This window comes from Nelumbo nucifera, chromosome 4 (genome assembly GCF_055504915.1).
Source record: "Nelumbo nucifera cultivar China Antique chromosome 4, China Antique-T2T, whole genome shotgun sequence".
Lineage (NCBI taxonomy): Eukaryota > Viridiplantae > Streptophyta > Magnoliopsida > Proteales > Nelumbonaceae > Nelumbo > Nelumbo nucifera.
Genome location: NC_142652.1, coordinates 91,246,980 through 91,260,518, shown reverse-complemented (window position 1 = coordinate 91,260,518; position 13,539 = coordinate 91,246,980). Strand labels below are relative to the sequence as shown.

At 44.5% G+C, this 13,539-nt stretch overlaps 1 protein-coding gene across 2 annotated transcripts; it reads left to right on the top strand.

Moving 5' to 3' along the window:
* Positions 1-243: 243 nt before the first annotated feature.
* On the top strand, positions 244-11,453 carry LOC104611496 (amine oxidase [copper-containing] gamma 2-like). Of its 2 annotated transcripts, XM_010278578.3 has the most exons (5): positions 246-1,756; positions 8,965-9,078; positions 9,185-9,634; positions 10,239-10,336; positions 10,758-11,453. In XM_010278578.3, the coding sequence occupies exons 1-5, from the start codon at positions 449-451 to the stop codon at positions 10,966-10,968; spliced, it is 2,181 nt and encodes a 726-aa protein (XP_010276880.1). In that variant the 5' UTR covers positions 246-448; the 3' UTR covers positions 10,969-11,453. The 2 variants fall into 2 exon arrangements, with proteins under 2 accessions (XP_088742694.1, XP_010276880.1); XM_088886568.1 differs by lacking the exon at positions 8,965-9,078 and having other exon boundaries at positions 244-1,756.
* The last annotated feature ends 2,086 nt before the right edge of the window (positions 11,454-13,539 follow it).

Here is a 13,539-nt window from a genome sequence, read left to right as displayed (position 1 = left end):
CAATGAAGCACACTTTGCCCTTTAGTGTGATACTGACCATGTGATCAACGACCATGAACTCAAAGTTAACATTGATTAATTGTTAATTGCTTTTTAAACAGCACAAATCAAGCATTTGCACAGAAAAAAAAAAAAAAATTGAAAATCACTTTCTCTACCCCATTTTACAACATCTCTCTACTTTACGTATGACATAAATATGATTACTACGTTCTTCACTCATTGCTTTTTAATGGAGACATTATTTTTGCCTTTAGACCCTAAATTTCTTCCACTTCACACGAAGCTGGGGTCATTTGGTACTAGCAATCAGCCCATGGCCATTTAACAAAGTGTCTTGTGTGGAAAAGCTTTGTGTTCTTTCTCTTCCTTCATCTCAAGAGAGAGAATAAAGTGCCTGTGGAAAAGCTTTGTGCCCTTCTTCTCTTCCTTCCTCTCTGAGAGAGAGATGGAAACTATTCCATCCTTTCGTTTCTTCTTACTTCTCTTGTTCGGTCTCATCATCCTCTTCCTTGTACTGTATCCTCTAGAAAACTTCGAACTTCTCGACTGCTCTGTTTACAAGCCATGGTGCATCTCTAAGAACCGGATTCAGGCCAAATCAAATCTCTTCTCACAGACACCCAGAACCAAATCCATAGACCACTTAACTGAGAGCCCTCATCATCCACTAGATCCCCTCACCTTCCAAGAAATCAACCTCGTCCGTGCAATCCTCTCATCTTACCCGCCCTTCGCCTCCTCCTCCCCCTCCCCCTCGATCCATTATGTAGCGCTGGACGAGCCAGACAAGTCAATTGTGTTGAGATGGAAGAAAGGAGATCCTCTTCCTCCCAGGAAAGCCACCGTGGTTGCTCTTCTGAACGGCCAGTCTCACATCCTCACTGTCTGTCTGGAGTCCAACCAGGTCGCCGGACATGTGACCAACCCAGCCTCGGGCTACCCTTCACTGACCGTCGATGACATGGCTGGTGTCCTAAACGTAACGCTGGCGAACAGAGAAGTTGGAAGAATCATCACTGCTCGAGGTGTGGACTTATCCAATGTTGCCTGCATACCGCTTTCCACTGGCTGGTATGGAGCCAGTGAAGATGGGAGGAGGGTCCTCAAGGTACAGTGCTTCTCGAGCCATGGCACGGCCAATTTCTACATGAGACCAATCGAAGGGCTCACCGTGACGGTGGACGTTGACGCGAGAGAGATCATCCACATCTCCAACACCGGCCAGGGCATCCCAATCCCCCAGGCCGCCGGCACGGACTATCGATACCAGGCACAGAAGAAGAAGCCACTCCACCAGCAGCTCAATCCCATATCCATGGAGCAGCCCAGAGGGCCGAGCTTCAGCGTCGAAGATGGGCATATCATAAAGTGGGCCAACTGGGAGTTCCACCTGAAGGCCGACCAACGAGCCGGAGTCATAGTTTCACGAGCCATGGTTTGGGATTCCGACAGAGAGAGGCTGAGAAGTGTGATGTACAAAGGGTTCTCATCTGAGCTGTTTGTACCATACATGGATCCTAGCGATGGCTGGTACTTCAAGACTTACATGGATGCAGGCGAATACGGCATGGGCTTCACGGCAATGCCGCTGGTGCCGTTGAACGATTGTCCTCGTCAGTCTCACTACATGGACGGCGTGTTCGTTGGGCCTGATGGAAATCCCTATGTTCAATCCAACATGGTCTGTGTATTTGAGCGTTATTCTGGGGACATCGCCTGGCGGCACTCCGAGAGCCCCATCACCGGCATGGAGGTAAGACTTAAAGAGGGGAATCTTATAGCTGTAGATTATGCTGATGGCTGCGTTGCCACTTGCGTGGTCGCGGCCGGCGTCGGTGCATGGCCCGATGGCCTGATGGGCTAAAAAAAGCTTTCGAGCTTGAGCTTCGTAGGTCCTCCCGGGAGCAAAGGAATTCGAATTCCGTCCCCACAAAATCATCAAAATTCTTCAACTAAAAACATACGAATAAAAGAATTCATTCTGCGCCCCACAGCCGATCCCAGCCGTGTATTAGTAACATCTCCAAAAGGCAAAGTACGGAAGATATTCTCAATACACGCTGACATGTATGTTGGGCTTTTTTGAGGCGCAGATGTAAACTCGAATAAAAACGAGCTGGATCTGCTCCTCACATAGGGCGTTTCACACGCGCTTCGCACGCACATTCTACCATTCATGGGCAACATCTCCCGTACCTATAAGTTCTTTTTCACCGGAGATGTTCACAATGCACGGTGGATGTGCATGTGAGGCGCCGAAGTGTGAGGAGCAAATACCGTTCCAATAAAAACATCCAAGCTGCAAAAAGTATATGAATATGTTACGATGGTTTTGCGAGGACTAAACCAATAAATCACTTTAAATTAGGGATTAGCTCCTCACAAAATACAGAACATCTCCCATACTTATTAATGAATATTCACCGGAGATGTTTCCAATGCATGGTGGATGTGCATGTGAGGCACCTATTTATGAGGAGCAGATCCTATCACTTCAGTTTTAGGTTGGTGTGAAGAGCGTTCTATGAGGAGCAAATCTGTACTCAGCATTTAATTGAGTTTGGATTTGCTCTTCACTGAGTGCACTACACACATACCTCACAGCACCGTTCCAGCTGTGCATCTACAAGACTAGAACATTTTCAAAATTGTAAATTTTTATTCATAGGCTAAAACGTGCAGGTTGAGATTGGTGTGAGTCACATTTTGTGATAAACAGGCCCAATTTCACTTATACTATGGCAGTGTCAACTGTCAAGAGTAATAATTCTGCTTACTTCATTTTCCAACTTCTCTTTCAACTTGTCATGTGTAGGTTAACTTTTTAAAAATAATATAATAAAGGGCAAAAACATTGTTCATCTCCTTCTTCTTCTTATTTGTTCACCAGAGCCGTCGTCTGTGCTGCCCGCCACCACCGTCCGCTGCCGCCCACCTCCGCCTCTTTGCTGGAGGTGGCCGGAGGTAAAGGTGGTGGCAGTGGCACTGGTGATTTCTCTGTCTAACGCCACCACCTTCGCCCACCTCTGCCTCCGCCTCTGGCAACGTTGCCAAAGATGGGTGGAGACAGAGGTGGGAGCGGCGGCGGGCAAAGGAATGACCACCAGCACCACTGCCACCACCTCTGCCTCTGGACACCACGTTGTCAGAGGCGGAGGCGGAGGTGGACAAAGGCGCGGCGGGCGGCAACGACAGACGGCGGTTCTGATGAACAAATGGCAAGAATAAGAAGATGAATAGTATTTTTACTCTTTATTGGTATTATTTTTAAAAAGTTAACATATTTTTGAAATTATTTTAAATATATTACTTTTATTGATATTAAACTCTAAAAGTGACCTTTATATGCTAAAATCCATCAAATATCTGATTCCTATTTTTTTATGGTAGATGAGAAGCCTTGAATCTGTCTTTTTCAAAAAAGTTGTCATTTTCGAAAAAGCTGAAAAACAAAAAGAAAAAATTGAATGGTGGATGAGGTGGCTCTAACATCCACCTTGAGAAAGGGCCAATAAGTCCAAATTTGATACCAATGTAAGTGTGTAAACTGGGCTATTTGAACAAAGGTTCGACTATATGCCAAAAAGATATGATCATGGTTTCGAACTGCCGTTGACTCATACGGTGGGACTATTCGATTCGGAAACTGTTCACACAACTGGTTTCGTTTTATCCCAAATTCGATTTTTGACTAAAAATCGTTGAATTGATTAATGATTCGTTTATTTAGATGGTTGAACCGTTGACCCATTAACCCGTTCAATGGTTTTTGTATGTATGAGACCTACATGTTGTATGGGCTCATGTGCACAGAAGATTAACATATTTAATTGTGATTGGTCACATAACCAAGTTTATACACTTATTTGCAACAAAACCCATATTGGTTTGTGTTCGGGTCATGGCTGAGCTAGCCTTGCGAGACACGTGGCTGCCCAACTGTCGCCCTGCCACGTCGGCCTAGCCCAGCCACATCGGGCTAGCTCGGCAAAGCTACGTTATTACTACGGCACCCCATCTTATCCTTCCAGCCATGTCAACTATACGTCATATGGATGAGCACAACTACGGATAAAGAGGAATAAGGAGGACGACTCCGTTGGGGAATGTGACTCTATCCTGAATACCTCGGCGGCTAATCTCATCCCGACAACCCCGAAAGCCCAATTTGACTAGGACACAGATCTTCAACTACAAAAAGGTACTCCATGCTCGAGGTAAGGGATCCAACTTTTGAGACCTACACCGCTACTTAGCTCGAACCGGTATCCTTATAGCCCGGCCCGACCATCCTACCACCTTCTATTGGCTTGAGTGTTGGAGTTTTTACCCGAGGGTAATTCCTCGGGCCTTTGAATTCTTCCTTGATCGCAGATCTTGAAGCACGGCCTCGTCTTTGAAACTCGGCTCCGACCTGCCAGCGAGGACTATCTGATTGCCCTCCTCGGTTCGTGCACTACCTTGGATTGAGCAGCATCAGATTGAAGCCATTTGTGGGAATGACACAGAAAGACTTTCCCGAAAATCTCATTCCTCGCCACACAATTAAGGAAGTGATTAAGATGCCTAAAAACTAGTCTGAACGATCATCTGGCCATTCCCTGTCTCAGGAGAACCAAGACGTCCCACACCCTTCGACTGTAGTAGATCCAGTGCAATTCCGAGCCATGTAGAAAAGGTTGATAAGATCTTCGAATTCATGCAAACACTAGGGTCTGCCGCGCCACCTAACTGGGTTGTCCTCCCTCACGCCCTGACGCGCACAAAGGACGATCCTTGGACCGAGGACTCCAAAGCGTGCTTGTTAGACGTAAGGGGAGAGCGGTCCAAGCATAAGAGGAAAGACACGACTCGAAGGTCCGCTGCCACTGCCCATTCCCGAAGGACGGGACTACCATAACCAGACATACCAGTTAGCGTGCATCCCTGCCAAAGAAAGGCTCGGCAAAAGGACGCCGCCCTTCGTAGTCTCAATTGCCGAGTCAAGCTCAGTCAAGGATCACCCCACATGACCCAAAAGGGAGGCCATACACACTACAGCCCCAGACAATAGAGATGCCAAAATTAAAGAGCTCCGGCAACGCTTTGAAGAGTTAGAGCACACTTCCACCCATAAGAGTGCAAATCCCACCGTATACCAACTTGTGCAGGCCATCGCGCATATCACAAAGGAGACACCCTTCATCCAGGGCATAGTGGATGAGGTACTCCCTGTTGGATAGCGAGCCCCCCAATTCGACAAGTACGACAAGAACTCCGACCCATTCGACCATGTTGCAGCGCTCAAAGCCCAGATGATGCTACATGGTGCGTCAGAGGGACTAATGTGCAAAGCCCTTGTAACCACACTGCAAGGCCCAGCCTCGGCATGGTACTCCTCCCTGTTGCCGAGGTCTATAGCGTCATGGGCCCAACTGGAGACCCAAATCCTGGCACAGTTCACAGCTAGTTAGAAGCATTAGAAAACCTTGACCAGCCTTATGCAGGTCTGACAGAGAAAGGCGAAGTCCCTTAGAGACTACCTGGCGAGGTTCAACAAAGAAGCACTACAAGTTAGGGACTTAAATCAATCAGTCGCAGTGACGGCCATACAACATGGACTCCACCCTTCCCTATTCAACTTCTCCATCTCCAAGAATCCTCCTCAAACGTTGGCCGCGCTAATGAGCCACGCGTAGAAGTATATCAACACTGAAGAGGCCTAGGCGTAGATCAGAGACGAGGATGAGAAACCTGACAAAAATAGGAGAGAAAACGACGAGCGAAAGTCCGAGAGGTCAGACAAAGACCGCAAGAGGCAAGATCGCCGTACTGACCATAGACCTCGCACCCCTCCGCCGACCTATCGGAATTTCATGCCACATAATGTTCCGCGGTCTGAAGTTCTGATGCAAATCCGCGACTGCAACTATGTCAGGTGGCCGGAGAAGATGAAAACACAAAGTAACAAGAGAAGTTGCTCAACGGGTCGACGCCGTTACCGACCTGTGAAGCAGAAGAAGAGAAACTTCACCATAGAGCGGTGGCAAGTGATCGCTGAGGAAGTACAAAAGTTGCTCGACGCCGGATTCATTAGGGAATTCAAATACCCTGGTTGGTTGGCCAACGTAATGAGGGTGATGAAGGCCAATGGAAAGTGGAGAATCTGCATCGACTTCACTGATCTAAATAAGGCCTGTCCCAAAGACAACTTTCCCCTTCCATGGATCGGCCAGCTCGTCGATGCAACAACAGGACATGAGCTCCTAAGCTTCATGGACGCCTTCTCAAGTTACAACCAGATTTGGATGGACACAGATGACCAAGAGCGAACGACCTTTATCACTGATCACACCGTACTGCTACAAGGTAATGCCCTTTGGCCTCTAAAATGCCGGCACTACCTATTAGCGGCTGGTGAACGAGGTATTCAATGACCAGCTCGGTAGGAACGTGGAGGCATATGTCAACGATGTGCTCGTGAAGAGCAAAAAGACCGAACACCTCTTGGCCGACCTCTACGAAGTCTTTGACACACTTAGAAAGTACAAGATGAAGTTAAACCCAACCAAGTGTGTCTTTGTGGTTGGCTCCGTCAAGTTTCTGAGGTTTATGGTAACACAGAGAGGAATCAAAGCAAATTCGAAGAAGATAAAAGCCATTTTTGACAGGCCATCCCCTCAGATCCACAAAAAAGTGCAACAGCTCACCGGGAGAATAGCCATCCTTGGCAGGTTTATGTCCAAGTCCGCGGACTGATGCCTCCCCTTTTTGAAAGCACTTAAACGGTCAAAGAACTTCCATGGGACAAAAAGTGTGAGCAATCTTTCCAAGAACTAAAGCAGTACTTGAGCTCGCCGCCCCTCTTGACTAAGTCAAGTCCAGGAGACGAGCTATTGCTTTACCTTTTCGGTCGGGGATGAGGTCGTCAGCTTAGTATTGGTCAAGGAAGAGGAACAGAGACCGATCTACTACACCAGCAAGGTCCTTAATAGCATAGAGTCCCGGTACTCCAATCTCGAAAATTTGGCTCTAGCTCTCGTCACCGCAGCTAGAAAACTCAGACCATACTTCTAGCCCACAGCGTTCAAGTACTCACCAGCCAACCCCTCAAGCAGGTGCTACAGAGATCGGAAGTGTCGGGCATCCTAGTCAAGTGGAGCGTGGAGCTGAGTGAATTTTGACATCAAGTACGCGCTCCGACCGGCGATCAAAGCCCAGTTCTTGTTAGATTTCATCGCAGAATGCACATTTACAGTGGAGGAACCAGCCCCACTGCCCCCAGTATGGACCCTCCATGTTGATGGCTCGTTGAACCAGTAGGGTAGTGGCGCCGGCCTTATCCTCCTCAGCCCGAACGACATAGTGTTGGAACACACCCTCAGGTTCGAGTTCAAAGCGTCCAACAATGAGGCTGAGTATGAGGCCCTGATTGTGGGCTCCACCTTGCTTTAGACCTCAGGGCACAACGAATCGAGGCCTTCAGTGACTCTCAGCTCGTGGTCAACCAAATCCACGGCCACCGAGGCTCGGACTCCCTCTATGGTGAGCTACCTACAGAAGGTGCAGGAGCTAATTCAGCAGCTCAAGCACTTTGACATCCAGCAGATCCCTCGAGCCGAGTACGCTCGAGCCAACACCCTTTCAAAGCTCGCCAGCTTGCCGCAGACCGACCTTGATTCAACTGTCCAGATAGACACGCTGGCCATCCAAGCATCGCACCATCAGCCATCCTCATCCTTCTAGTGCAACATGGATCATCTTGGATGAATCCCATAATCAAGTATCTTCGAGAGGGCACCTCCCAGAGGAACGGGCAGAAGCAAGAAGACTCCAACACAGAGCAGTCAGGTATTGCCTGATACAGGGTCAACTCTACCGTCGTTCCCACACGCTTCCCTACTTGAGGTGCCTCCCCCCAGCTGAGGCAGACTACGTCCTTAGGAAAATACATGAGGGCATTTGTTGAGATCACCTTGGCACGCGCACACTTACCCATAAGGCGCTCCGACAACTCCGCTGGGGAATGAGACTCTGTACCGAATACCTCGATAGCTAACCTCATCCCGACAACCCCGGAAACCCAATCCGATTAGGACACGGATCTTCAACTATTAAAAGGTACTCCATGCTCGAGGTAAGGGATCCAATTTCTGAGACCTACACCGCTACTTAGCTCGGACCGGCATCCTTATAGCCCGGGCCGACCATCCTACCACCTCCTACTGGCTTGAGCATCGGAGTTCTTACCCGGGGGTAATTCCTTGGGCCTCTGACTTCTTCCTTAATTGCAGATCTTGGAACACGACCTCATCATTAAAGCTCTACCCCGACCTGCTAGCAAGGACTATCTGATTACCCTCCTCAATTCATGCATTACCTCAAATTGAGTAACATTAGTTTGGATCTATTATACAGCACATTGAAAACATTAGGCTGAGTTTGGAGAAGTACAAATGCAAATATGTAGAGTGCAAAACCGTATAATTTATATTATTTTGTATGTATTTAGGTTGTACATATTTGCATTTGTACTCTTTTCAAACGGAGCATTGGTGTTTTCTTGGCTGTGGGTAGCCCTTTATGGCCAATCATATGTATTCCCAAATTGTTCTGTGTACACGAGAAATATGTATTTTTTTTGTTTTTATTTTATTTTAAATATTATTATTTCTTCAAATTTTCAAATAAATATAATAATATAATATAAAAAGGTATTCTCATTTACAAAACAATGATTCAACAAGTGGCCCTCAAGTCAATTTTTGAACCGGTGGTAGGGAGACACATAATAAATCGAAACTGACCCAATAATTCAAATGTTTGAGATTTTGCCTCAAAAAAAATGTTCCTAGCAGTAAGAACTAAGAACATTTCATTATAAAGCTAACAAAGAAACAAGCCACACTCAAAACACAGACTAACAACACAACCCAGAAACCATAAACGCCACTAAATGTTTCGGACTTTGGTTTTGGACAGATTCGAGAATCCAGGCCGAAAGTGACTCTTGTGGTTAGAATGGCAGCATCCGTGGGAAACTACGATTACATTATAGATTGGGAGTTTCAAACTGACGGTCTCATTCGTATTAAGGTTCATCAAAACAAGAAACTTTTCTTCCATTTGGTTAAATTAATCAGTTAAAGCTTAATTTGCCTCATTTTCTAGTAATATACAATCTACATCAATCTACAAATAGGTTGCACTTAGTGGGATGTTGATGGTGAAAGCAACAGCCTACCAGAATCTTAATCAAGTGGCGGAGCAAGAATACATTGCCGGAACTTTGGTGTCAGAGAATTTGATCGGCGTAGTACACGACCACTACGTCACGTTCTACCTGGACATGGACATCGATGGTCCAGACAACTCTTTTGTGAAAATGAATCTCGTCAAGGAAGAGACTACACCTGGAGAATCGCCCAGGAAGAGTTATCTGAAGGTTAAGCGACATGTCTCGAAGACGGAGAAGGATGCTCAGATCAAGCTCAAGCTTTATGACCCATCGGAGTTCCATGTCGTCAATCCTTCCAGGCCATCTAGGGTTGGGAATCCAGTTGGGTACAAGATTGTTCCCGGCGGCACGGCTGCTAGCTTACTCGACCTCGATGATCCTCCCCAAAAACGAAGTGCATTCACAAATAATCAGGTATCTTACAAATCTTAAAATTCTCTGAGTATGTTTTAGTTCGTAGTCGGAGACTCGGAGTCAGAATTGAAATCCATTCGAATTGGAATCAGTTGGAATACACCATTTGATTAAGGGAAATAGGGTTCTGTAATCAGAATCGGATCCCAACTGTTTGGTTAAGTGGAATTGGAATCTGATCATTCTCATTCTTACTGAAATGACATTATGCTTTTCATTTGAGGGAATGGTCATTTTCTAATCCCTCTCCTTCCCTCGTGAATGAAATCTTATTCCAATTTATTTCATTTCTCATTATAATTCTTGTTTAAACCAAATAGACTATAGGAATTGATCATTCCAATTCCAATTCTGGTTCTAACTACAAACTAAAGAGACCTTCATTCCCAAGAGAGGGAGAGGGAATATTATCCCTTAAATGGGAGAATAAGGTCAATCCAGTAGAAATGGGAATGGAATTCAAATTCTGTCCAATCAAATGGTTAGAATCTAACCATTCTTATTCTAATTCGGATTCAAAACCCTTATTTCCGTGAATCAAACAGATTCAAACTTCATTTGGCGCTCTCTAAATGCTACAGTATTGGTTTGTTATGTTGATCAGATTTGGGTGACTCCATACAACAGGAGTGAGCAGTGGGCCAGCGGACTCCTTGCATATCAGAGCAAAGGGGACGACACACTTGCTGTTTGGTCTGCGAGGTACAAATACACAATTTACAGATCAATAAGCTTGAGCTACAAAGAGTAATGATCTTCAATGTTTTAAAAAATGACCTGAAACTGGAACTGTTCTGGTCACCGGTTTCTGTGTCGATGTTTCGACCATTCCAAATGGACGGCTCATTTTGACAAAAAAAAATAAATAAATAAAAATAGCCAAAAACCATTGAATAGATCAAATGGGTTGACATTTAACTGTCCGGATCAATGAATCGTTGACTGATTCGATGGTTTTTGGCCAAAGGCCGAGCTTGAGGTAAAACAAAATTGGTTGTTTGAACAGTTCCCGAACCAAACAGTCTGACTATCCAGATCAACAACGGTTTTAACACCATGATGATCTTTGTCAAAATATTTAATTATTAAAAAATAAAACTAAAATGAGACAATGATAATGCAGGAATCGTCCAATTGAAGACAGAGACATTGTAGTGTGGTACACTCTGGGCTTCCACCACATACCTTGCCAAGAGGACTTCCCCATCATGCCTACAGTTTCATCAAGCTTCGACCTGAAACCCGTCAATTTCTTCGAGAGGAATCCCATCCTCCAAGCCCAACCTAGGTTTCCCAAGGACCTACCAGTTTGTAGGGCTGCTGATTCAGCCTGATCAGCGCTTATTTCTCGAGTTCACATCTCCGCCCCACAAGGGGCCGCCCCATAACTCACAGTACATCTCTGTGGTGTATTGGAAACATTTTCTGATGATAGTATCAGAATTGATGATGTCATTATCGGAAAATATTCACAATACACGACGGAGATGTGCTGTGGGATGTTGTGGGACGGCCCCTTGTGGGGCTGAGATGTGAACTCCTATTTCTCTTCTTTTGTTTTGTTCTGTTTTGTATGTTTTTGGTTACATTTATCATGAAACCATGTTCTTTTTGTATATTTATATATGGGGTCTACAAAAAATTAAGAAAAATTTATTTTTCTCGATTTAGAGATATCATTCTTTCATGTGGATAAATAACTTTTCCACTTGAGGAGAAAGTAATCAACATTTGGATGGGACAAATTTTTTTTTGCTAAAAAATCATTGTCTTATTACCTTAGAAATAAAAGAACATGGGTAAATATACATATTGAAAAGCGAATGGAGTCCGAGTATCAATTTAGTGAATTTTCTCATATCTATGCCATAAATACCCCTAGCCTAAACTTAACTGAATTAAAATGCTGATGACCTTGTGTGTTTGGAAGTATGGTTGTTTATTTTTATAAATGCAGCACCAAGTAGGCATGCAGTTGATGATTTTTTTATTTAGTTGGGACATTTACTAAAAAACCATCTACTTTAACCCCCTCAATTTATGTAAATTGATGTTTTTTTTTCAATGGTATCACCATTTTTTACTTTTTTTTTTGTATGTTGTGTCTAATAGCACCTAAGTGGCTTGAATAGATAATAAAATATGTGCACATAAATCAATACTACTTTAAGAATTCATGAGACAAACATTTCTAGAAAAATTGGGTCATGGGTCAACCCAATGATTCGATTGCCAAATCTAATTGAGACTATTTATGTATTGTTAAAAGCTTTTACTCTTTAATATCCAGTATTTATTCCTTATTCTTTATTGTTTATTCTTTGAATTTTTGACTTTTCAAGTTTAGAATTGTAAAGATTAAATTTTGAAATTTTATTTATTTTTAGGGTTGATTTAAATCGTTCCATGGGTCAATTCTAACCAAACATTTAGGGTCAGGATCTATAATTTGCCAACCCTATGCATAACTCGGTTCAACCTGAAATCAACCCAAAAGTGCCATGACTGGACCCGAATCTGACCCACTCAAACCAACTGCCAAGTCTAACCCGTTGTCTTCATGAACTAAATAAAACACAAATACTACACGATCCTAATACTCCCTAAAATGTGAGAAAAACTATGTAAATATTGGAAACATAGGATGAAGAAGAACATAAATCTTCTCTACCCATTTTTTTCTTTTGGGTAAATTACAAAGACCCCCCTCGGGTGAGCGTTCTTAGTACTGATTGAAGGTCGGGGGTGATGATTCAATGCTGGAGAACTCTTCGTAAAGAGAGACCTATGTTGCGACATAGGGCCCCCAAACTTGTCCATTAGACAAAGACCACCTAATAATTAAGTTAGATAGTGAAATACGTTAAATTACCAAAATACCTATAAAAACATTTTATATTTTCTTAAAAAACTTTTTTTTTCCTCTTAAATCATCAATCCAATCGAATAATTCTTAAAACTATTTATGGGTGGTGGCCATCCATTACAAAAAGAAACCGCGCCCCCATCAATGACAAAACTCCCAAATACTTGGTTGCTGGAAAAATCAACAAAGAAATGCCTCAGAAATTACCATAAGTCAGCAGCAAACGACAATTGTGATGTGATGCTGCTCAGTGCGCAAATTGAGAAAAACAATCAGATACTTCTTGTCAACAGGGCGGAGCTGAGGTAGAAGGACTAAGCCGCACTTCAAGACCTGTGATCAAGAAAGATGTCAGAGGCCCGAGGAGTTATCCCCGAGTTGGTACTCCAACGCTCAAGTCAGTAGGAGGTAGCAGAAGGTTAGACCGAGCAAGGAGAGTGTTGGGTTGAGCAAAGAGAAAGTACGGGTGTCAAAAGTTGGAATACTTTACCATGAACATGTAATACCTTTTTATATTCGATGCTCCATTTCCTAGTTGGATTAGGCTTCTAGGGTTTTTGGGATGAGGTCAGTTGCTGAAGTATTCAGATAGAGTCCTAATCCTCGGCGGAATTGTCTTCCGTATTCCTCTTTATCCGTAGTTATGCTTATCTGCATGACATGTAGCTGACGTGACTGAGAAGATAAGATGGGGGGCCACAATAATAGTGTAGCGTGGCTTAGGCCGCGAAGTTGGCCAAGCTATGCTGACGTGGTCGGGTTGACCGGGCGATAACTGGTCGGCCACGTGTCTCTTTGGACCAGCTCAGCCATGGCCCAATCATCACTCCCCCAGTTCTGAAGTTGAGGCACAAAGTGTTCGGCCGAGGCTTAGCGCGACAAGATGCTTTGTTCCTCGGCTGAGGAACTCCAAGTTGAAGTCTAGTTGAGGGTCTAGTCCACTTGATGTTCCTCGCTAGCCAGAATTTGAGGTCCGCACAATGTGGGATGTGGCCAAGGAATCCTTCAACCGTCGGCTGCGGAACTCCAATAATTGTAA

Coding starts and splice junctions, on each gene's coding strand:
- LOC104611496 (XM_010278578.3), top strand. CDS start 449: ATGGAAACTATTCCATCCTTTCGTTTCTTCTTACTTCTCTTGTTCGGT. Junction 9,635..10,238: donor GTGCATTCACAAATAATCAG/GTATCTTACAAA, acceptor TATGTTGATCAG/ATTTGGGTGACTCCATACAA. Junction 10,337..10,757: donor CTTGCTGTTTGGTCTGCGAG/GTACAAATACAC, acceptor ATGATAATGCAG/GAATCGTCCAATTGAAGACA.